This window comes from Mustela nivalis (assembly GCF_964662115.1).
Source record: "Mustela nivalis genome assembly, chromosome: 3".
Taxonomy (NCBI): Eukaryota; Metazoa; Chordata; class Mammalia; order Carnivora; family Mustelidae; genus Mustela; species Mustela nivalis.
In genome coordinates, this window is record NC_139022.1 from 32,527,168 (window position 1) to 32,551,856 (window position 24,689).

The 24,689-nt window shown below is 48.5% G+C and overlaps 1 protein-coding gene across 2 annotated transcripts in view; it reads left to right on the top strand.

Moving 5' to 3' along the window:
• The window catches only part of ADAMTS2 (ADAM metallopeptidase with thrombospondin type 1 motif 2), a 217,824-nt gene that overhangs the window by 164,573 nt on the left and 28,562 nt on the right, over positions 1–24,689 (top strand). For both annotated transcript variants that reach the window (XM_082723550.1, XM_082723551.1), the window contains exons 7-11: positions 4,914–5,019; positions 5,681–5,824; positions 6,258–6,390; positions 7,643–7,756; positions 23,482–23,627. In XM_082723550.1, the coding sequence (XP_082579676.1) occupies positions 4,914–5,019; positions 5,681–5,824; positions 6,258–6,390; positions 7,643–7,756; positions 23,482–23,627 (643 nt within the window). The remainder of the gene's footprint in view (positions 1–4,913; positions 5,020–5,680; positions 5,825–6,257; positions 6,391–7,642; positions 7,757–23,481; positions 23,628–24,689) is intronic.

Sequence of the window (24,689 nt, forward strand, 5' to 3'; positions counted from 1 at the left end):
AGGAAGCAGGCTCCCTGCTGAGCAGAGAGCCCGATGCGGGACTCGATCCCAGGACCCTGAGATCATGACCTGAGCCGAAGGCAGCGGCTTAACCCACTGAGCCACCCAGGCGCCCCAGAAATCAAACTCTTATTTGAAAATAATATGCTGTCGACATGGAAAACTCAAAAGAATCTACAAATAAGTCAGTAGCATTATTGAGCAATTTCCTGGATATAACGTCAATATATAAAAATCATTTGAATTTCTGTGTCCTAACAGCAAAAAATTAAAATTTGAAAATGACCACCACTTAGAAATAATAAAAGAATAAAAAATACAAACACCTAGGAATAAATTTAACAAAAGATGTCCAAGATCTAGACCCCAAAGCTGTAAAACACACGTACAGACATTATAAAAGATGACATCAAGGAAGGGACGTGCCATGCTAATGGATAGGGAGACTCACTATTGTAAAATAAATCAATTTTCTCCAAACCAACCTAGAAGAGAATGCAAGTGCACTCCAGAGCAAGCTCAGATGGAGCATAATAGTTGGAGATATTGACAAGTTGATTCTAATGTTCTTCCAGAAATGCAGTGGGCCAAGAGCAGTCCAGAACGATTGGAGAAGATGAGCAAAGTATTCATTGCTCCCCAAAATACAGTAGTTGAAGAGTGTATTTTGATGCAAGGGTTGGCAAATGAATCATGAGGACAGAACACAGAGTCCAGACTTGAACTCACCTGTGGATGGATACTTGATTTATTGTGAAGTGGAGGGGAAAGATGGTCTTTTCAACAAATGGTGTCAGGTCCAGCAAATATCCAAACTGGGGGGAAGAAGTTAAGCTTGACACCCCTTCTTTTTTTAATTTAATTTTTTTATTGAGATATAATTGACATGTCATTATATTAGTTTAGGATGTACAACATAATGATTGGATAAATATATATATTGTGAAATGATCACAGTAGTCCTAGTTAATATCCATCACCACACATTGTTATAAGATTCTTTCTTGTGATGAGAACTTTTAAGACCTACTCTCCTAGCAACTTTCAAATACACAATACAGTATTATGAGCTATTGTTTCCATGCTGTATATTGCATCCTCAGATGTTATAACCAGAGGTTTATACTTTTTGACCCCCTTCATCCCCTACCCACTGCCTCTGTATCTATGAGTTTGGCTTTTATTGATTGATTTATATTTTGGATTCCACATATAAGTGAGATCACAGCGTGTTTTTTGTTCTCTGCCTAACTTATTTCGATTAGAATAATGCCCTCAGGGTCTATTTGTGTTGCTGTGAATGGCAGAATTTCCTTTTTATGGCTGAATGATATTCCAGTGTGTGTATACTCCACATCTTCTTTATCCATTCATCCACTGACGGACGCTTATGTTGTTTCCATGTCTTGGCTATTGTAAATAGTGCTGCAGTGAACGTGGGGGCTGTAGATAGCTTTTTGAGTTAGTGTTGGTGTTTTCTTCAGATAAATACCCTGAAGGAAAATTGCTGGATCGTAGATAAATTTTTCAAGGAAGCTCCATACTGTTTTCCACCAACAGTGTGCAAGGGTTCCATTTTCTCCACATCTGCACTAACACTTGTGATCTCTTAGTCTTTTTGATACTAGCCATTCTAACGTGTGTGAAGTGATACCTCATTGTGTTTTTGACTTGCATTTCCCTGATGGTGAGTGATATTGAACATCTTTTCCTCTACCTCTTGGCCATCTGGATGTCTTCTTTGAAAGAATGTCTATTTAGGTCTTCTGCCCATTTTTATTTTGGGCTGGTTGTTTTTGGTATTGAGTTGGGGAGTTCCTTATATATTTTGGATATTAACCTCTTATCAGATAGACAGCTTGCAAATATTTTCCCCTATTTTGAGAGAGGATGTCGTTGTTGGAGACAACAAAAAGGGGCTTCTGCAGTGCTGATACAGTCACACAGGTATGATCCTTTTGTGATGGTTCATTTATTGTATCCTAGGACTTGTGCATTTTTATGGATGTATATCATGTTTCAAAAGAAGAACTTCAAAAAGCCATATAAAATATACATTCAGAAGAGTGGACCCATTTTACCCCATTCCCATTTTCTATAGATAGTCATATTTATTAGTTTCTGGTTGATCATTCTGGTGATCCTTTTTATAAAAATAAGTATACTTATATAATCTACATGCTCATTACGTCTACTACTTCCCTCCATGAATTTTGATACTTCCTGTACTGCATCTTTCTCCACTCTTTTGGCCTTTAGCTTCTTTCTGCTGCCCACTTGCTCATATCTGTGTAACTAGGGAGACTTCCCAAGTGACCCTGACCAGAGCCCAGACGAGTTTGTTAACAAAACATCTCTCTGGCACTACAGCTGCCCCTTTTGTCACATAGATTGGTGCCAGAATAGGATTCAGGTGGGAACATGGAGTGGGACTCCAGATCCCACCGAGCTCAGAGTAAGGCTCCTGGTTGGTGTTGGTGCCTCTTCATTCGGAGGGGCTGCTAGTTCCCTGTCACAGAAGGAAGCCCAGTGACAAATAGTGCACTCTGTCAGCACTTTTGTCCAGGTGAGAGCTCTAAGGGGAGCAGAACTGTTCCACAGGGAGAGAAACCATCATAACCTCTATAGCAGGTGAGTTCCTCCTGTTTCAAAACGTGAAAGCACATCTAAGGATTGCCAGGCCTTTTTAAAAATTTATTTAAACTTACACCTTGAAAAAGTCAACCAAGATGCGAAACAGAATTGGAGAACTGACTCTGGAGGAGAGAGAGATAATTTGGAATCTGAGGAAGAATTTTTTTTAAAAAAGTAGTAGTTCCCAGAATAGTTGAGAATATACGTTCCATAAACCCAGCACAGGTTGCTAGGAAGAATTAGAGAGCAGCAAATAATTTTTATGAAACTAAAGATATAGTGGGTAAGGTTGAAAATTCAGAAGCTGAAATAAAAAGTCAAGGGGCAGGGGCGCCTGGGTGGCTCAGTTGGTTAAGTGTCCAACTCTTGATTTCAGCTCAAGTCCTGATCTCAGGGTTGTGAGATCAAGCACTACATTCAGCACGGAGTCTGCTTGAGACTCTCTCTCTCCCTCTCCTTTTGCTCCTCCCTGGCTTGTGCATGCTCTCTAAATAAATAAATAAATAAATAATCTTGAAAAAAAAAAAAAGTCAAGGGCATCCAAAAAGATTAAAATAGAATGAAGACAAAGAGGCTCAACCCAAGAGGTATGATATCTTTCTAGTAAGATTTCCAGAAAAAAAAAGGAGCAATAGCAAAATAAAATAAGCAGGAAAGGTATGAAGAAAAACATAAAGACACTTTTGCAAACCTTCAGATCATAAAGACCCATGTAATATGCTCGGTAGTGTGAATAAGCACATGCAGGCTTTGCATATAACAAAGAGAAGATCTCAAAGTTTGGCTCTGGGACACTGATTCCAGAGTAATCATCTTAAAATCTGCAGAGCAAAAATTATTTTAAGATACAGATTTTCCTGTTTATGACAAGGAAAATCATAGAAAGGACAGTGGTTCCATTACGGTGCTTTTACAGACAAGAATAACGCCAGCAGCACACCCTGGGTCATCAGGCCCTCCTTCCTTTCTTCTCGACTCTTTAACAAATTGCCTTGGGATCTCCCCGTGGGGTCTGTGAGAAGTGAGGCTAGGTCAGAGCTCCAAGGGCGGAGGCTCCTTGCTTGGTGGGCCTCTAGGTCGTGTCTCAGCATGCACTCTGCATACACAGCTCTGTACACACTTCTCTGTCTTGTCCAGGGGCAAGTGGCTAGGCCCCCATTCTGTGGTTTTCCCCAGTGGTAGGTGCGGTCTCAGGATCATGCCCCCCTGAACCCCCCCATCACCCATGGAAATGCTGTCCTCTAAGGCTTCCCTGGAGATATCTGAAGAACAATCCACCTTCAGATCAGATTCAGCTCACCCAGGGGATTCACCTGTTCCATAGGCTGACCACCTGTAGGCCTTCTACCACTTCTTGGGCTGTTCTAGCTCAGTCCTCAGTCCTCTCCTTGGTCCCCTCACTATTACCTATGAATTCAGTGGCTCCTTCTAAGCCACATGAATGGGGATGAGGCTGGTCTGGCTGAGGGCAGGGGAACCCTTGGGCATCTGTCAGGGGGATGTGGCCTACCTCAGCCAGCCCTCCCCAGTCCTGCTCCCCACCCTCCACCTCTGGGGGCACCTTCATGCATCCGGCTCCTTCCCCACAGACCCCTGGAAGAGGGGAACCCATCAGAAGGAACATGGCTCATACTTTCCTCAGCCAGAGTGCAGGTTCTCTGACTGAGAGCTCGGAGGGCCTTGTCTGCAGCTGGTCTACTCCTCTGTCCTCTCAGCTGGTCCTGGCTGCATGACAGCAGGGCAGGGTTACCTGCTGGCTCTCGGCCCTGATCTCTGCCCTTGAGCAGCTTCAGGGGTTTGCCCTCACTCCTCCCTGTGTGTGCTATGGAAATGGGTCTAGCTGTCGTCTCACGGGACCTGGGGAAGCCACAGGGAACCCAGGGACGACCCTCCAGAGGGGTAGTGGGCTCAGAGAGCAGTGTTCCTACAGCAGTGGGAGGGTGTATGGAAGGCATATGTTTCTGGGGGCCAGAAGGTCATTCAGCAAGGCTGGAAGATGTGAGAGGGCAGGAAAGAGAACAGCAGGCAAGAAGCTGCCAAGGTAGTTCTAGCACAGGGAGTTCTAGCACCCAAGACCTGTACCTGGGAAACTGACCCCAGCTGCAGTGTGGACATAGACGGGCAGGGCTGAGGCCGGCTGCCTGGAGTGCATGTCACTGAACTGTGCCAGCAGGGTGCAGTTGGTTTGGCTCATTTGCTCTGGGGATGGTGGGGGGCATTGGGGCCAGAGCCCCTCTGATTCAGGCCCAGAGCTAGAGCCGCCCTTTGTCTCCTCCCAGGCTATGCTCCTGTCACTGGGATGTGCCACCCTGTCCGCAGCTGCACTCTGAACCACGAGGATGGCTTCTCCTCAGCATTCGTGGTGGCCCACGAGACCGGCCACGTGTAAGTGGCTTCGCTGTCCTTGTTGTGTGGGGAAAATCGGGACCCTCTCTGCCCTGGGGTGGGGGCAGGGGATGTCCTGTGTGCAAAGCACCTGGGGAGTAAAGTCCCAACCCCAGCATGGCACAGGCCAGGCCTGAGGCCCACGTTCTGCTGAAGGAACAAATCAAAGGGCCAAGCGGGTGCTAGGGGCCTTCCAGGCATCATGCCATGCAAGCCCCTGGGCAGGGTGCCTCTTTACCCCATTTTACACACCAATAACTGGGGCTCTGAGGGAGCCCTGCCCAGAATTAGAGCTAGAGGCAGGGAAGCCACGACTCCTCCAGGTGTGCAGCCCCCAGGCACCCTCTGAATTTTCGCAAGGCAGGGCTGCGGGGTCGGTGCAGAGATGTCAGCCCACACTGCTTGAGTGTGTGGAGGCTCCAGCTGCGGATGCCCCCGCCTCTGCTGCCTGCTCGTGAAACAGCGACCCCTGGCGGGCAGGGTGCCGAGGGGCGGCCTCTGGACCCAGTTTCCCAGGTGCCCCTGGCTTTAAGAATCCAGCTGGTGGAAAACCTGTCTTCCGGGCGGAGCCGCTGGGAGGGTCTGGGGCACTCCACCCCCAGCTGCCCGGTCAGTGCAGCCCAGGGAGGGTCCAATGAGGCGGCCTTGCCTCCCTGCACAGGCTGGGCATGGAGCACGACGGGCAGGGCAACCGCTGTGGCGACGAGGTGCGGCTGGGCAGCATCATGGCGCCCCTGGTGCAGGCCGCCTTCCACCGCTTCCACTGGTCCCGCTGCAGCCAGCAGGAGCTGAGCCGCTACCTGCAGTGAGTACCCCTACCCCCCACCCCTCAGTGCCAGCAGCACGACCCGAAGCCCTGGGCTCAGCTCTAGGAGGATGGATGCCCCAAGCCCCGCCATGGGCCTGGGCCCAGACCTAGGCCTCAGACTTCAGTCCTGCAGCCCGAGGTACAGGGGAGGGAAGGGAGAGCAGCGCAGATCAGTGTGTGCGTGGTGGAGGAGGTCCCACTGTCTGGGGCCGCAGCCTTGAATGGAAAGTGGGCACACCATCTGTACCTTTAATGGGAAGCCCGGGGAACTTACATCAATACAAGATATAGCGGGGACACTGAGGCAGCTCGGCTGAGGGCTGGAGGTGCAGACAGGCCCCCACCATGGCTTCAGAAGGAGCTGCAGCTGCCTTGCAGTTGGCCACTCTCCGCTGAAGGCTGCTTGTGGTGGCCACGTGTCCCCTCACAGCTCCTATGATTGCCTGCGGGACGACCCCTTTGCCCATGATTGGCCGGCGCTGCCTCAGCTCCCAGGGCTGCACTACTCCATGAATGAACAGTGCCGCTTCGACTTTGGCCTGGGCTACATGATGTGCACGGCGGTGAGTGTCCGAGCACCCCCGGGTGCTCGTGCCCCATCTGGGCTTGCTTCTTAGGAGGTGACTGGTGTTGGGGTGGCTCCTGAGGACAGGGCGGAGCTAGCTTCCAGAACGGCAGCCTCTCCCTCTGCACCCACAGGCCCTCACCTGCTCGGCACCCAGTGCCTACCCGGCCAGGCCAGACATGGTCCTGGTGACTGGCCAGGGGATCTGCAAGGGATGGGGGGTAGGGGAGCTGGTGAGGCCCTGTGTTGCCTGCAGCATTCAGAGGGCTTCCCTGAGAAAGAAGTGAGGTGTAAAGGCTATGTAGGAGGAGAGGACATTCCAGAAGGCAGGAATCATGTGCAGAGGCCTAGAGGTGTGGGCACATAGCAGACAGAGGAACAACCAGTTGTTACTGGGGTCTGGCGCCAGGGCAGAGTCAGCAGCAGGAACCCCACTCATCAGAATGGACTGTATCTGCTTATGGGTCCCATCCTGTCCAATGCAGTGTGGCAAGAGCATTAGTGTCCGTTAGCATGTGACCTAATGCTTCTCTCAGCCATAGAAAGGAAGGAAGTGAAGTATTCCCATTTTAGAGATGAGGGGACTGAACACTTCAGTAACGTGCCTAAGACCACAGAGGACGCAACCCCTAATGCAGGTGGTCTAAGCTCTTGCATGGCTGCCTAAAGAGCTTGGTGGGCTTGATTCTCATTGCAACAGGGAGCTCTAGAAATGTTTCAAGTGGGGAATGGCATGGCCAGGTCTGAGTTTCAGCTGGATCCCTCAGGGACATCCTGGAGGAAAGGATATGGGAACAGAAGGGAGAAAGGCCAGAATAGAGGTGACTGGGGGGTACAGGGAGCAGAGGCCAAGACTGAAGCAAAAGAAGGGTAGAGGGGAAGGCTTCAGGAGGTAAAGTCCTCAGCAGAGGTACAGTAGGTGCCCGTGGGGCCCTGCAGTGACAGCCCCTCCCAGCCACTCCTACCTGGCCCAGAGGGATGCCCACCCAGCCTTTCTGCTAGGTACACTGGCTCCCAGCTGTCTCTCCAGGCAGGCCAAAGCCTGGAGTCTGAGGTGGGGAGAACAGCCACTGCGTTCTGGAGGTCCTCACGGCCTCAGAGTCACATGGGGACCAGGGCACCACACAGGCCTGTGTGGGGAAGCCAATCTGTGCCTGTGTCCAAGAGGACCCTGGGGGACAAGGGTGGGTCCCCGGGGGGGGGGGCTTCCAATGGGAGGCAACTGGGCGAGCTGCAGTGCTCTCTTCCAGTTCCGGACCTTCGACCCCTGCAAGCAGCTGTGGTGTAGCCACCCTGACAACCCCTACTTTTGCAAGACCAAGAAGGGGCCCCCCCTGGATGGGACCATGTGTGCACCCGGCAAGGTGAGTCGGAGCAGAAGGCAGGCAGTGTGATATGCACAGATCTCGGGATGGGCAGTGCTGCATGGGTGGGGAGGAGTCTGAGGCCTTCTCAGGGGACCCCTGCCTCCTTTCTAGTAACTCTCCTCACGAGACACTCCAGAGTTTCTGTGCCTTTTACTTCCGATGCACTAGTTCTCTATTGGACTAAACCTGATGTTCCAAAGACACGGTGTCTCTGTGTTTCAAGCACTGCCCTCCCCCTGCAACTTGGGAATCCCCTCCTCTGAGGAGCAGCCTTCTGTCCCCCAGTGGACACTGTGAGTGTCTGAGTCACCTCTTTTTAAGGCCAGCACTGGGTTCTGAGGCTCAGCATCAGGCTTAGCCTGTCCATTCTTGGGGCCTCCATGTGTGCCCCCCTAGAAAGCATACTTGTCCCTTGAGACAGCTCTGTGGCTGCTCCCAGCACCTGCCAGCCCCCCAGGCCCACTTCCCACTGTCCAGCGATTTGAGAGGAGATGGGCTTTTCTCATGGTGTCCTTTGGCCAAAACTCTGGGCTTGATTCTCATAGGCTCAGATGAAAGCACGTGCCTGCTCATTAGCTAATCACCCACTGTGGGCTGGCTTATGCCGATGAGCCTAAGCCCGGGTCATGGCAGCCCGGGTCACAGGCAGCCCCGTGCACCTGGCAGGGTGAGGAGTGGGGTGTTTGCTCCAGCTCACAGGCCCCAATATCAGGCCTGCAAAGGCCCCCAGTCACCTGCGCCTGAGCTGCTTCTATGTAGGTCTTAAATTCTGGCTAATTTTAGTTCCTGGTACACCTTCTTAAAGATACAGATACCCAGACTCACCTCTGCAGGTTTTGGTTTGAGGTAAGGATCGGGGATTGTGCTGGCTTTTGGTTTTTTGTTTGTTTGTTTGTTTATTTTATAAATTATGGCAAAATGCCATTTTAACCACGGTATCCAAGTAAGTGGCTTTTTAGTACATTTGCGGTGCCCTACAGCTGTTACTATATAGTTGCAGAACTTCTTCATCACGCCAAAAGGAGACCTCATTAAACCGTCACTCCCCATTTCCCTCCTGTCTCCAGCCCCCAGCAACTGCTGGTCTGCCTTCCATCCCTGTGGATTTGCCATTTCTGGAATCCCATAGAAGCAGAATCACACCTGGCTGCTTTTAAGGTTCATTCGTACTGTAGCACTCCGCTCCAGGACTAGACCATACTTTGTTTACCCACTCATCTGTCAGACATTTGGATTATTTCCCCCCTTTTAGTATTGTGAGTAGTGCTGCTATGCACATTTGTGTACGGATTTCTGTTTGAAGATCTGGGAACAGGTATTTTTAAGGGTGCGCCCAGGTGATTGAGCTATGCCCCCCACCCCATGAACTGTTAGAAGTTGGAGGTGGGATGTTGTTTTAATAATATGCCAGGGACTTCACAAAGCCAGAACTGACCATGTAGCCCTCTTCCCCACAGGAGCTCAGTGGAGGGAGTGGGGGCCTAGACGCATTTGCCACAACCCCTGTGATGAGCTCAGTAAACACTGGTCTGGGGGCTGAGTCCAGCTCAGCAGGGCTTCCTACCCCTCCCTCATCCTCGCTTTCTTCCATCCCACCCTGCACAGAGAGAACATGGATGGAGTGGGAGCCGGCCCTGCAAAGGCATGCTCGCCCAGGTTTGCAGGGCTGGCTTTTCCCCATAGAAGCCCCAGCCGCTGGGAGAAGCTGGGCCAGGGAATGCTTGCGCTTCTGGCCATTTGGCTCCCCTTCTCTTGTGGAGCAAGGGGAGGGTTTGGTGAAGAAGATGCACAGAGGTGGCCAAAGTGCTTCTCCTCTCAGAAACCACTGACCTGGCCATTGCCCTTCATTCATTTTAGTGGTGGGATCCTTTGTTCATTTAGCCCAGTACAGACAATTACATTTTATTTGTTTAAAAAAACAGAGCTGTGCTGGGTGTGTTGGGGGCAGAGCTGGGGCTGGGCTCAGCCTGCCTTGGCTCACCAGAGCACAGGGCACAAACTGACCCAGATCAGGAATTCTTGATGTGTGAGGCTGTGGGTGGAGGCGCAGAGGAAGAGGCAGGGGTGCCTTCTGGGAGGCCTATTAGGCTTCTCTGCCTGTGTGTGTTTGTATTTTTCAATATGTTACTCATTACTACGTGCAGTTTTGTATTTGGAAGGCAGCCCTCCCTTACCTTTCCCTTCCCTGCAAGAAAAGCCACAGGGGCAGGGAGAGAGGGGAGTGAGGCAGGAGCAGGAGGAGGTTGGCTGGGTTGGAGAAATAGCAGGACATTTCAGGGTTGAGGGCGATGAAGATTTCAGCTGTCCCTCTGGGGGCTCCAGCCCCGGGCAGGGGGTGCCAGAGCTCAGCCTCGGGACACACTGTGGCTGCCTGGGATCCTCACTGTGCACACTGTCCCGCAGCAACTCCCAAGCACATTGTTCCCCCTTGGCCTCCACGGCCAGACTGTGCCCCTGCTTACTCAGGTTGCCATACCCACCGTTTCCCAGAGATAGAACAATCTAGATCTATATTCCACACACAGGGATGACTTGGAGAGAGCATAACAAAGAGCCACCCACCTTCCAACTTTTGGTTTCACAGCTCATTCACAGTCTGCCCTGGGTTTGGACACTGTGGGGGCCAGGTAGGTGGCCGTGGGTGTCAGCAGCACTCTTGGGATTCAGGGCCCCTGGCATCAGAGAGATGAAGCAGAGGGGATTAGGGTGGTAAGGAGCAAGAGCCAGTGGTGCACAGCTCTCCCACAGAGTCAAGAGGTGGGCTTGGCTGAGAGGGGAGAGGTGAGCGTGTTGCCTTTGGGCAAAGGGGCCCACAGGGCCTGCACATCGGGCAGTGGGCCTGCGCATCTGGCTGCCTGGTCACCTCAGGTCCACATTCATTCATTCATTCACATCCATTGCATGTATCAGCCCCCCTGCCTCCTTCAGACCTCACCATCCGTGGGAGTCGGCCATGAGCTGTAAGAGGTGGCTGCGACAGGTAGGGAGAACAGGGCCCAGGAGCGGCCCGTCAGGAAGCTCAGAGAGGCTTCCCTGTCACCGACCACCACTTGAAGCCCAGCAGTAGGGGAAAGTGAGCCAAGCAGTCCAGGTGGAAGGTCATACAGAGCGGGAACCTGGTGAGGAAAGCCCGGGAGGGCAGATGACATGGGTAAGGGTGGTGTTTTAAAATACGGCATGTTAGTATAAATGGTGGGGTGAGGCCAATAGACTGGAAGATGATTACCAGTGGAAGAGTTTGTATCTCACAGATCCCAGAAGGAAGGACTGCAGGGAGCCGTGCATGGAAGCACCAGGGTGGGTCAGGAGGCGAAGGATGGGGGGTAACTGTGCTTTCTGTAGAAAGGGAGGGGTGAGGCAGGGTAAGCAGGCTTCAGTTTGACCAGTGTGAATGATGTCAGTGGGCTCTGGGCTCAAGCCCTTAGTCATCTGGTACCTGCCCCGGGGGTGACAAGAGGATGTGTTTGGATTGTAACCCCTGGGTTGGTTGGTTTGCATTTAAAAGTCACACAATTGCATGAGTTTACTGTCTCTAGAAATTGGCTAATCCTGGGAGGGGTAGTCCTTTAGGGTCCAAATCCAGAAAACAAAAAACTGGGTGATTCCACATGGCTCCCTAGGAGGCCCTGGTGATAGTCTGCTCCTGTCCCACCTGTTCAGGGTGCTGGCAACAGGCATGCCCTGGATAGGTTAGAGCAGGGTCAGGCCCAGCACAGAGGGTGCTTCCAGGTGCCTCTGCCCTGCAGGCCAGGTTGGTGGGCTCACCTTGCCATCCCTGCGTGAGCCAGGGTCAGGGCAGAGGGTGACATGCTGGCCCAAGGAGGGGGGTCAAAGATGGCTTTTGCCTTAGTGTGTCTGTGGGCAGGAAAGAGTCCTCCATGTGCTCTCACATTAGCATGCAGCATCTTGGGGAAGTGACACCCACCTCCAGTTTTCATGAATTCTGTTTCAGAGACACAGGCCCGGTGGAAAGGCCCCGGTGCTCCTGTGTCAAGCTTCCTGTTTCCCTGAAGAACTGAGAAGGGGCGGGCAGGCATAGTGACAGGGATAGCCCAGGATCTCGGCCTGGAAGTTGGAGCCCTGGGTCTCCTTCCTCAGGTGGGACCTTGAGCCATCTTTTCTGCCTCCAGCAAGTCACCTAAATGTCCAGCTCATTGGCCCTCACAGCTCAGGCTTCTGGCCTGTGGTCCCTGCTTGGGACACACTGTTTAAACAGGAACTTCCTTGAAACTGAGCAGTCCTACCTGGCAGGCTTTGAGAGCAACCCCACAGAATTTTCTGCCCCTGCCAAGCGCTCTCCGTGGTGCTTAGCCCAAGAGGCAGCCCTGTCAGCTTGTCCTGGGCTTAGAATGCATTCAGGACAAGAAATTTTGTGCTTTTAAATGTTCAAGCCTCTCTTTCCGTTCCATGAAATATTTGTAGGCATTTAAACATATGTTTATAGAGCATTTTAAGAACGTTAAAGATGTTTGTTTAAAATAATAGTGCTGAGGTATCAGAGTATGAAATTGTTCGTTTGGGTAATGTTAAGTGCTCACAGTCATCCAGGAGGAAATAAACCAAAAGATTGGAAGGATGGCTTCTGAGCTGTGGAATGAAGGGTAATTTTCCCTTTCTGTCTTACTTCATATTTTCTACAAAGCATGAGTATTGCATCTGTGTGTTTGCAGCTGAGTCTGTGGAGGAGGTTGTCCCTCACACCGTGGGCCTGTGGGATGTTCTGAGTTGTCCTGGGCCCAGTTCCCTTTTTCCAGACTTGGGACCGATTTGTCCAACAGGGACAAGGAGGCCACTCTCTGGCTTCCTCTATCCTCCAGGTCCTTGGTTCCCTCCACCAGCAGTGGCTTAGAGGTTGGGTCCCAGTCCCACCCTTCAGAGATGCCAGAAGCACTCACTCCCTCTGTGTCCTAGTCAGCTCAGGCTGCTGCCACAAAAATGCCATAGACTGGGGGCTTAAACAGCAGTACATATTTCTCACAGTTCTGGAGGCTGGAGTTTGAGGTCAGGGTGCCAGCATGGTTGGGTTCTAGTGAAGGTTGCAGAATCTTCTTTCTCATGTCTTCTTATAAAGGCACCAGTCTTAGAAGGGGCTTTACTCTTGTGACCCAGTCACCTCCCAAAGGCGGCCATCTTCTAATATCATCACATTGTGCCTTAGGCTTTCACATATGCATATGAATCTCACATAGGAATTCACATATGAATATGAAGGATACAAACATTCATTCCACAGCATCTCTTTACCTGGGCCCTCTTCCTTGTCTGCCAGCCACCCTCCCCCAACATGCACCACCAGCTAGGGTGCACCAGCCAGCATTTCTGTGGGCTCTTCCCTTCCCTTCCATAGTTGAGTGAGGGGCACTTTGGGGTGAGAGATGGGGTAACTATGGCCCCAGGACATGACTAAGGACATGACCAGCATCAGCAGTGGCCTGCAGCCAGGCCTGCCTGACCCAGGCTGTCCAACGCTATGCCAACTTTATGATGGTGGAGCCATTGACCACTTGCCCAGAGCCCAGGAAGGGGAATCCAGAGGGTGACAGCCTCTGTCAGACCTCACAAGGCCTCACACTGGTGTGAAGGCAGGTTTGGGACTCCTTCGGTGGGTTAGGGAGGGTGAGAGGCCTGTGTCAGGAAGGGAGGGAGGGAGGAAGGAAGGAAGGAAAGAAGGGATGGGGTAGCCTCCCAAACAGAGATGTGCCCAGAGGTAGTGAAGGCAGAGAAAGGCCCGTCTGAGAGATGAGATCCAGGAGGGATGCCTGGTAGTGACTTGGGCATGGAGATGATAGCCGCAGCCATCTTTCTGGGGTTCTGGGGAGCCCTGGCAGGATCACCATCTCTGGGGAGAATGAGGCATCAAACAGCAATACTGCCACAGTATTGAGCTCAGTAGACCCCACCCAAAGCTCTGGGTTGGCACAACTTCAGAGTTGGCTTAACTAGGGGTTGGCTGTGGCTGGTCCCAGAAAAGAGGCATGACTCTGGGTGAGGCAGCACACGTTGGCTGTGGGCATTTCCTGGAGAGGGACTCAAGTGTGAGCATGAGCCTGGAAGGGGTTATCTCTTCTGGCGTCTGCTGCATGGGATGTGGGCGAAGGAATTGGAGTGGTGATGGGCCTCCTGAGCAGAGGCATTCCCAGAGGCTTGGAGGAAAGACAGTGTGGTCTTCTCAGAGAGCAGTCAGCTCCAGGCACCTAGCATGGTGGCGGGATATAAAAAAGGAGGGGTGAGTAGGAGCCAGTCATGCAGAGCCTTTGATGCCAGGCTGAAGAGCTGGTCTGAATCCTGTAGCCTGGGAAGGTTTTGAGAGAGGAGCAGAGGTGAATTTACCATGAAACTTAGGATGCCTAAGCTCCGGGGCCTCTCACTTTCACTGGCCCCCTTGGGCCCCAGGAGGGGCCTCGCCATGTGTTCACATGGTCGTGTGTTTTCGTAAATTTTGCAAAAGTAAGATATTTTAACCATAATCAATTAAGTTCACTTTTCTTTTTCCCTCTCCGTTTCCCTCCAGTATGTTTCTGTCACTGGCTTTAAAGTGGCAATGGGTGCTTTGTGGCTTTGGCTAAGGAGAAATTGCATTTGAGGTCTGGTTATTGGCTCATTTATGTGGCCTCAGAATCTTTCTCGTACAGTTAAGTTACTGCAGCTGTTGAGGTACAGGAGTAACATCCAGGGACACTCCTCCCACCACATTGCCAACTCACTCAGGGTCTCTGTGGAACATGTGCAGTGTGTGTGACTCATCCTCCTCAGATCATTGGACAGAAGGAGCCTCAGCTGGGCCTGAGGTCACGGTGGCTTCCATATTGACAAGAGTTTATGTTTGCTTGGGGTCTGTCTTGCAGATGGGCTCCCTGAAACACAGATCCGACTTGGATGTGTCTTTAAAAAGGCTAAGTGTAACCAGATGGTCTGCTTGTGGAAAAGCTGTCCACGCCTCACAACATATGTATTACAAAGTGTAAGGGGTGCTAAAATAAAATCTCAAAGACCAGGAAAGAAATCTGAGTGCAAATGGGATGCAAAAAAGTTGATTCAAAATGTTGATGAAGCCTGAATATGCCAGTTGCCCTGCAGTTTTGAAAAGTTGTTCTGGAACGCTCCAATAAAATAAGGGAGAAGTTGCCAGCCTTTTGATTTGGATAGGTGGATAAAAGTACTTTCTTCTGTCATTTTCAAATTTATGTATTTAAAAAATTCAGATAAAAATTAATAGAAAACAAAAGGGGAAAGAGAGTAAGTAAATCAGGAGAGGTAACTCCGATGTCAAACCCAAAGCAGCCGGTCATTAGGCAGAAGAGATAAATACCATAGGGAAGTAACCGACAGGTTCTTGAAACATTTGACAATCCAGTTAATGAAGGGGAGTAAATCTGATGAACACATGGGAGAAGCATTTAAACTTCTTTCTGACTTGACATGAAATGTTGACAATGTTGACAGTAACAAAGTCAATAGCAACAGTTACTGAGTGCTACCTTTAAAATCAGGCTCTGACCCAGAAAACTCCAAATGCCCTGAAAGCCACATCCCGAAACAAACTGGAGCACCAGAGTCTCTAGATTCCTTCCTCTAAATGTTCCCATGACACCACCAGTAACTTCTCTAAATTATCAATAATTTTAAAAAGAGAATATATCCCTCAACATGCTAGAGCCAGAGTTGGCAAGCTGTCACACATAGACCAATGCCATCTACCACCTGGTCGTCCCCCCCCCCCACACACCAGTTTTATTAAGATGCAATTCGCATTCAAAATTGCCCACGTATAGGCGCCTGGGTGGCTCAGTCAGGTAAGCATTTGACTTCATCTCAGGTCATGATATCAGGGTCCTGGGAGTGAGTCCCAAGTCGGGGTCCTCACTCGGTGGGGATCCTGCTTCTCCCTCTGCCAGCTGCTCCCTTTGCTTGTTCTCTCTCTCTCTCTCTCTCAAATAAATAAATCACTTCTAAAAAAATAAAACGAAATTGCCCATTTTGAAGTGTAAAATTCAGTAGCTTTCAGAATATGCACAGAGGGGTGCCTGGGTGCCTCATTTGGTTAAGTGATTGCCTTCGGCTCAGGTCATGATCCCAGAGTCTCTTGGGGTCTGCTCAGTGGGGAGTCTGCTTCTCCCTCTGATCCTGAAAGACCCGCGGATCCCCTTACCCAAGAATTCAACACTGCCACAGGATGCAAACAGCAAGAGGTTCTTTATTGTAGCACAGGCACCTGCGGGTGGTCAGCAGCTCCTGCTAGCTGAGCACCCCTGGCTGGGGTGGTGCAGGATTTTTATAGACAGGTACAAACAAGTCCCGGATGGGACGGGCCGATTGGCTGACAATTTGAACATTTGAAAAAAGGCATACTTGGTGTTAGCGGATTGGCTTTGGAAGACCCCCTTGCGCGAAGAGAAAGGTGGGAAGGGGAAACAAAGAGGGGAAGTTTGACCTTATTACTCAGCAGAAAGACATCCTGTCTACGTGACCATGCAGCCCCCTTGCCTATGTGACCATGCCTCCGCTATTAGGAGAAGGTATCTTGTTCAAACAGGTGACAAGTGTCAGGCCCTAAAAGCCAAGCAGTTACAGAAAGGCAAAAGAGCAGTTACATTGAATTCAACCCTGGGGGAAGGGTCTTTTCACTGCAAGGGGAGGAGGGGTACTCTTACACAACAAAAGAGCAGTTAATTAGTTAACGAAGGGGGGGGTCTTTCAATCCTACCCCCTCTTGTGCATGTTCTCTCTCAAATTAAATAAATAAATGGATATGCACGGAGTTGTGCAACTATCACAACTATCAAATTTTAGAACATTGTTGTCACTCCAAAAAGAAGTGCCACCCCATTAGCAATCTCTGTGGTTCATCCTCTCCCCTCAGCCCCACCCCAGTCCTGAGCAATCCCTAATCTGTTTCTGTCTCTGTAGATTTTCCTCTTCCGGACATTTCTTATCAATGGAATTGAATAACATGTGTCCTTTGTGTCTGGCTTTACTTAATTAGCATAATGTTTTCAAGATTCATCTGTGTTGTAGCATGGGTCAGTACTCCATTCCTTTTAGTGGCTGAATTTTCATCCATTGTATTGATATGTGCTGTTTTATTCATCCATTTATCAGTTGATGGACATCTGAATTGTTCCTACTTTAAAGCTATTATTTGAAATGCTGCTGTGAACATTCCCATGCAAGTTATGGGCAGAATGTGTCACTTTCCTTGGATATGTACCTAGGAGTGGCATTGCTAAATCTTATGGTAGCTCTGTTGCATATTTTGAGAAACTGCCAGACTGGTTCCTAAAGCAGCTGCACCTTTTTTACATTCCAACTAGCACTGTGTGACAGTTCTGATTTTTCCACACCCAAGCTTATTATCATCTGTGTTTTTATTGTAACCATCCCTGGGAATGTGAAGTATCATCTCATCATGGTTTTGATGTGCAATTCCCTAGTGACCTATGATGCTGAGCATCTCTTCACCGTGTGCTTAGTGGTGATTCATATATATATATGTCTTGGGAGGTCAATGTCTATTTATATCCTCTGTTAATTTTTTTTTAATTTTTTATTTTTTATAAACATATATTTTTATCCCCAGGGATACAGGTATGTGAATCACCAGGTTTACACACTTCACAGCACTCACCAAAGCACATACCCTCCCCAATGTCCATAACCCCACCCCTCTTCTCCCAACCCCCCTCCCCCCAGCAACCCTCAGTTTGTTTTGTGAGATTAAGAGTCACTTATGGTTTGTCTCCCTCCCAATCCCATCTTGTTTCATGGATTCTTCTCCTACCCACTTAAGCCCCCATGTTGCATCACCACTTCCTCATATCAGGGAGATCATATGATAGTTGTCTTTCTCTGCTTGACTTATTTCGCTAAGCATGATATGCTCTAGTTCCATCCATGTTGTCGCAAATGGCAAGATTTCATTTCTTTTGATGGCTGCATAGTATTCCATTGTGTATATATACCACATCTTCTTGATCCATTCATCTGTTGATGGACATCTAGGTTCTTTCCATAGTTTAGCTATTGTGGACATTGCTGCTATAAACATTCGGGTGCACGTGCCCCTTTGGATCACTACGTTTGTATCTTTAGGGTAAATACCCAGTAGTTCAATTGCTGGGTCATAGGGCAGCTCTATTTTCAACATTTTGAGGAAGCTCCATGCTGTTTTCCAGAGTGGCTGCACCAGCTTGCATTCCCACCAACAGTGTAGGAGGGTTCCCCTTTCTCCGCATCCTCGCCAGTCTGTTAATTTTTTAATTGACTTATCTATCTTTTATTTTTGAGTTATGGGAGTTCTTTATATATACTGAATACAAGTCACTTATCGGGGTTATCAGATATATGGTTTACATATACTTCCCCCGTCCCCTGTTTTGTGAGTAGTCTTGTCAATTTCATGACACTGTCATTTAATGCACAAAAAGTTTTAATTTTATTGAGATCCAATTTATCTGTTTTTTTTTTTTTCTTTTCTTGCCTGTGCTTTTGGTGTTATATCTAAGAAACCATTATCATTAGGTCAGGAAGATCTATTCCTGTGTTGCCTTCTGAGGATAGCCCTTACCTTTAGGTTTGTGATCCATTTTCAGTTGACTTTCATGAAAGGTGTGAGGTAGGGGTCCAACTTCATCCTTCTGCATGTGGACATCCAGTCATCCCAGCATCATTGGTGAAGAGACTGTTCCCTTTCTGTTGAATCATCTTGTTACCCTTGTTGGAAACCAACTGACAGCTTTTAAATGTTCATTTCTGGACTCTGCATTCTGTTCCCTCAGTAGGTTTGTCTATCCTAATGGCAGAGCCACACTCTCTTGATTACTATAGTTTCGTATTAAACTTTGAAGTAGGGAAATGCAAGTTGTCCCACTTTATTCTTTTTCAAGATTATTTTGCGTGTTTCCTGTCCTTTGACCTTTCAGAATGGCTAGAACCCAAAAGAAAAGAAATAACAAGTATTGGTGAGGATGCCCATATCAATTTTAGGAGGAGTTTTTCAATTTCTGCAAAACTGCAGCAAGAATTTTTTTTTTTTTAAAGATTTTATTTATTTATTTGACAGAGAGAAATCACAAGTAGACAGAGAGGCAGGCAGAGAGAGAGAGGAGGAAGCAGGCTCCCTGCTGAGCAGAGAGCCCGATGCGGGACTCGATCCCAGGACCCTGAGATCATGACCTGAGCCGAAGGCAGCGGCTTAACCACTGAGCCACCCAGGCGCCCCCTGCAGCAAGAATTTTGATAGGATTGCATTGATTCTAGAGTATTGACATATTAACAGTCTGATCCAAAACATGGGATGTCTTTCTGTCTATTTGGATCTTTATTTTAACAGTGTTTTATAGTTTTCATTGTGCATGTTTTATACTTCTTTTGTTCAGTTTATTACTAAGGCGTTTTCTTCTTCTTTTGATGCTATTGTAGATAGATTTTCAACTTCCAGTTCATTCACAGTATTAACTGTTCATAGACATACAATTGATTTTTCTGTACTGATCTTGTGCCCTGCAATCTCACTGAATATTTTTATTAGATCTAATAGTTTTTTAGTGGATTCTTAGAAGTTTCTATATGTGAGATTGTGTCATTTACAAATAGGAATTGTTTTACTTATTCTTTGCTAATCTGGATGCCTTTTATTTCTTTTTCTTGGGCTGCTTGTCCTGGCTAGAATTTCCAGTACAATGTTAACTAGAAGTCTTGGTCCTGATCACAGGGGGAAATCATTCGTTCCTTCTTCATTAAGCATGATGTGAGCTGTGGATAGTTCCTCGATGTTCTTTATTAGATTGAGGAAATTCTCTTCTGTTCCTTGTCTGAGGGGTGTGTGTGTGTTTTCAGGGAAGTATGTTGCCTATTTCCAGATTTCTTTTTTTGAGTCTTGAGGCAGTCATACAGTGTATTCCTTATTCTGTTAATATGGCTTAATTATGTTGATTGATTTTCAGATATTAAACCCTGCACTCCTAGGATAAACTTGACTTGGTTGTTGTGTATAAACTTTTAATATGCTGTTAGATTTAGTTTGCTAGGATTTTGTTGAGGATTTTGTTGATGTCTGTTTTCATAAAAGATATTGGTCTACAGGGGTTTTTTGTGGTGCCTTTGTCTGGTTTTGGTGTCAGGGTAATGCTAGTATCATAGAATAAACTGGGGGATTTCTTTTTTCTTCTTTATCTTGGAAGAGTTCATGAAGGAGTGGTGTTAATTTTTCTTTAAACATTTGGTAGAATTCACCATCAAAGCCATCTAGGATTGGGCTATTATTTGGGGGAATTTTTAAATCACACATTTAATCTCTTTACTTATTATATGTCTATTCCGGTTTTCTGTATCTTATTAAATCAGTTTTGGTAGTCCGTGTTTTTCTAGAAAATTGTCCATTTCCAGCACTCTGTTTTTTTCATGTGAATTTGAATTATTTTTTGGCATCACTTGCTTTCAGCCTGAATAATTTCCTTTAGTATTTTCCTACAGGGCAGTCTGCTAGCCATGATTTCTCCTATTTTTGTTTGTGTGGGAATATTTTTATTTCACCTTAATTGTTGAGTGATAGTTTTATTGGTTATCCTTGGTTAACGCCACTGCCTTGACCTCCATTATTTCTGAGTAAACGTCAGCTCTTGATTTTATTGGGCTTTCCTTATATATGATGAGCCATTTTCCTCTTGCTGCTTTTGGCATTTTCTTTGTCTTTCACCAACTTGAATATCATGTGTTGGGGTATAGCTCTCTTTGCATTTATTCTACTTGGAGTTTGTTAAATTTCTTGGGTGTATAGTTTATTTTTTTTACCCCATCAAATTTTAGAAGTTTTCAGCCATCATGTCTCTGAATATTCTCTTCTCCTTTTTGTCTCCTCTCCTTCTAACACCTCAGTGACCCCCCCACCATGTTTCTCAGAGGTCTGTTTATTTTTATTTGTTCTTTTTTCTCCCCACTCTTCAGATTGCACAATTGCTACTGATAGGTATTCAAGTTCATGGGCTCTGTCTTCTGTCAGCTCATATCTACTGCTGAGCCCTTGGTGAATTTACCACTTCAGTTTTTGACCTTTCAACTCCAGAATTTCTGTTTACATTTTTGTAGTAGTTTCTGCCTCTTTCCTGATGTTCTCTCTTTGATGAGACATTGTCCCTTCCTCACCTTCAGTTTTTTAGACATGGTTCCCTTTTGTTCTTGGAGCTATTTTGAAATCTACCTGCCAAGTCCAAAATCTGGACCTCCTCAAAGGTAGTTTCCATCACTTGCTTACTTTCCCATGTGTGGCTCACACTCTCCTGTTTCTTTTCATGTCTCAGATATTTTGGTGGAACTGGACATTGTAGATGATATATTGAAGAGACTCTGGATGTTGATGGTGCCCAGGACCTTTGCCGTGCTGTTGTTTGCTTGTTTATTTGTCTAGTGACTTGGCTGTACTGTTTCCATAAACTTTGTTTGCCCTGCAGTGTGCAGCCACTGATACTGCCCCCAACCCAGCGGCCACAGCCTTGGGCCTGTGCATCGTCTCCCTGACCAGACAGCCCCCGACTCCCACCCCAGGACAGTGGTATTCGCCAGATTCTCTCTGTCTCTTTCTCTGATTTTCCTGGTAAGCCTCTGGCTGTTCGGTCTCTACGGGTGTCACCCAGTTAGCTTTCACTAGCAGCTAACTGGTTTCTATGTGGTTTTGAGCATGCTTTCAAGTACAACCTGTCTACAGTATGACCCATTGAAATTCTGAGCCTTTCACAGAAGCAGGATGTTGCCAGTCTTTGAGCCTTGCTCAGACCCTAGGAGGGGCCTTACCTCTCTTTCTTTGGTTCTTTCTATTATGCTTTTTGTTGTTTTACCATTTTACTCACTGTTGCTAACATCTTGGAACTTCCGGCCTCCTCTTAGTTGCTCAGCTCACTACTAAGATTTCTGTTGTTTTAGACAATGCCTGTAGGTATGAGCTTGCACAAGCTCTGCTCCAAATAAGGTCGGTCCTTTTAGGGAGAACTGTGGAACTGGCCATTCTGCCTCTCCCTCTGGGAAGACCGCTGCACTTGAATGAAGGGCAAAGTGGCCCACTTCTCCCAGAGTGACAGCTTGGCCTACGAGTGTGTCACTGGATGTGGATGGCAGCCCCTACTCTTCTTGGCTTTTTCTTTTTAGAATGAGGCCTCTGCCCTAGAAGCAAGCTGGGAAAGGGGCTGTCGGGGTCCAGTATTCTTGGCCTGACATCTCTGGAGTAGAGTCTTCACCCAGCAGTGGGAGCCCCAGTTCTCTTGGCCTCTGCTTCCTGGAGTTAACTTTCTGCAACACAGAATTATGTATTGGGAAGTGCCAGTTGGCGTGCCTTTCCCAGGGTCAAACCGTAGCCCCAGACTGGCAGCAGGAAGGATAGATAGTTCGTCTTCTAGGCCATAAAGCTTCTGGACCCATGAGCTGGGGAAGGTATGGGTAGCAGTTGTGGCCAAATGCCACAGACTTCCACTGTTCTTACCAAGATTTCATAGATGTTCTTGAATACACGTTTCTCCCTTTGTTGTATGGACTTCAGGACAATTTCCAGATACTTTAAGAGGTTGTTATTTTTAAAAATAATGCTTACCAGTTAAACAATTATCTTACTGAGGAGAGGGAGTTCACTGACCTCCTTATAGGTCCCCTGTAGACGTTTCCACTTGCTGCCTGTTTTCATAAATCAGGTTTTATTGGGACATAGTCCTGTCCATTCACTGATGTGTTGTGCATAGCTGAGCTCATGCCCCAGGGGCAGAGCTGAGAGTTACAACTGAGATCACGTAGCCAAAATAGCCACCAGTCCTTACAGAGATAGTTTGCCGAGAAATGGCGGCATTATTTTTCTATTTTCTGTGTGGAAGACAGACCTGCAAAATGAAATCCTGAAACCAGACAGCAGCCAGGGCACCTGGAGTCCGTCCACCTCCTGCGCTCATACCCACGGCTCAGGGGTCAGATGAAGAAGGGATGGACAAGCAGTATGCCGTTGGAACTGCAGGAGAAGTTGTGGCAGTCGGCTCATTTGAAAGACATCCTTGTTATCTGCTTTTTGTTGTGTGTCGTATTGGTCCATTGTTAAATTTTTAACTTTTTGTGATATCTTTTCTTGTTCTATATCAGTATTCCATTTTAGATCTGATGCAGTATTTTTACATGTTGTAATCATCTTCCTAAAGTGGCCCTAAGTTGTGTAAGCATCCTCCCTGTGGGAGGCCAGGGAGAAGTGTGACCATATTTGAGCTGTAGGTCTGTGTTCCCTGAGTGCCGGTGTTCTGCTCACTGCATTCATGAATGTTTACTGTGTCAGCTTGTCACCCAACCTTCATTTCCATTGTATGTCCTTTAAACATAAGCAGGTAGGTTCTGTACGTCTCTGGAGTCACTGGCCTGACCTGCTGGTTTCTTTGTGAATTGCCCTCTGTGGGCATGCCTTTGGCTTCACCCAGAGACATGGTGTGGGGTGTGGGACAGGCTCGGGCTGAGAGGGCAGAGCGGACTCGACAAGACATGGAGGACTATGGGCGGTCGGGGTGGCAGTTGGGGGAGGGGGGCAGGGCAGGCCGGCACCTTGCGGGGGACTCCTGACAGGGCTCTGAACTTCTAGAGGGTGTGGGGTCCGCTTTTCCAGTGCCTCCAGGGCCAAGCAGACATCAAGGGAACAGCAGACTGAAGAGTATGGGGCATCCAAGTGTCCCTGGAACAGTGGGTCATAGGAGTGACCTTCTGTCTTGCAGCACTGCTTTAAAGGACACTGCATCTGGCTGACCCCTGACATCCTCAAACGGGATGGCAACTGGGGTGCCTGGAGTCCATTTGGCTCCTGCTCGCGCACCTGCGGCACAGGCGTGAAGTTCAGGACCCGCCAGTGTGACAACCCACAGTGAGTCGACCCCACTGTTTCCCACCCTCCTGTGTGGTAGCTGAGGTCCCCGAGGCCCCTTTCCAGCTGGCCCTATCCTGCAAGGCTGCCGTGGCTGTCCACCACTTCTGGAGAGGGTATGAAGGCAGGCAGCTCAGGCTTCTCATCACCATCCCTGGGAGCAAGCAGAGACTCAAAGAGGGGAGGGTCTTGCCTCAGATCACACAGCCTGCTGGGGCAGAGCCAGCCCTGGATGCCTGCAACCTTGTCTCCTAGGCTGCTGGTCTGGGGCCAATTCCCACAACCTGGCCCACACCCTGCTCTAGATACTGACTTATTCAGCCCTTCTTAGTCAAGGACATGGAAGACAGAAGTTGTAGCAGCAATGGGGATAAGGCAGAGGGCTCTCTTGGGCTCCCAGATGCCAGGCAAGAAGAAGGGTCAGCAACATGCCATCCTGGGCATGTATGATAGGGTTTGCCTAGGGAGGTTGCCCCCGTGCCTGCCAGGCTCCCACCCCAGCTGTGCTCCTCCTCCTGCCTCCTATGCAAACTCCAAATTCTGTGCTCTGTTGTCCTCCCTTAGGTTCCTTTAATGTCCCTCCATGGCAGCCCACTCTATGAATATCTCTCAGGTCTGGGCCCTGCCAGTCCTGCACTGTGCCTCCCCCAGTGCACTGCCCAGGGAAAGGAAGAGTGCACAAGGAAGGCACACAGGTCTGTGTGTGTCTCCTGGGCCCCTGCAGTGCTTTGTGACGTAGGGGGCCTCAGTGAGCCCCACGGGCCTCACGCAGCCTACTTCATGGATTGATTGTGGGTGCACAAACAGTCATGTAAACGGGACCCCCACAGATGACCACTCACTCTGGTCTTCCACCTACTCTAGGGAGGCCCCACAGCTGCCAGAAGACATATGGCTTTGTCTTTCTTTGGCTTGTTTGGTGTTTTAAAGATCCTAGTTTACAGGAAAATACAAAAATATCTGGAATTTCACATTAAAAAAAAAGAGAGAGAGAGAATCTTATTTCCAGCTTCCAGATTGGGCATCCCTGCAACACCAGGCCCAAATACAGGCTGATGGGCA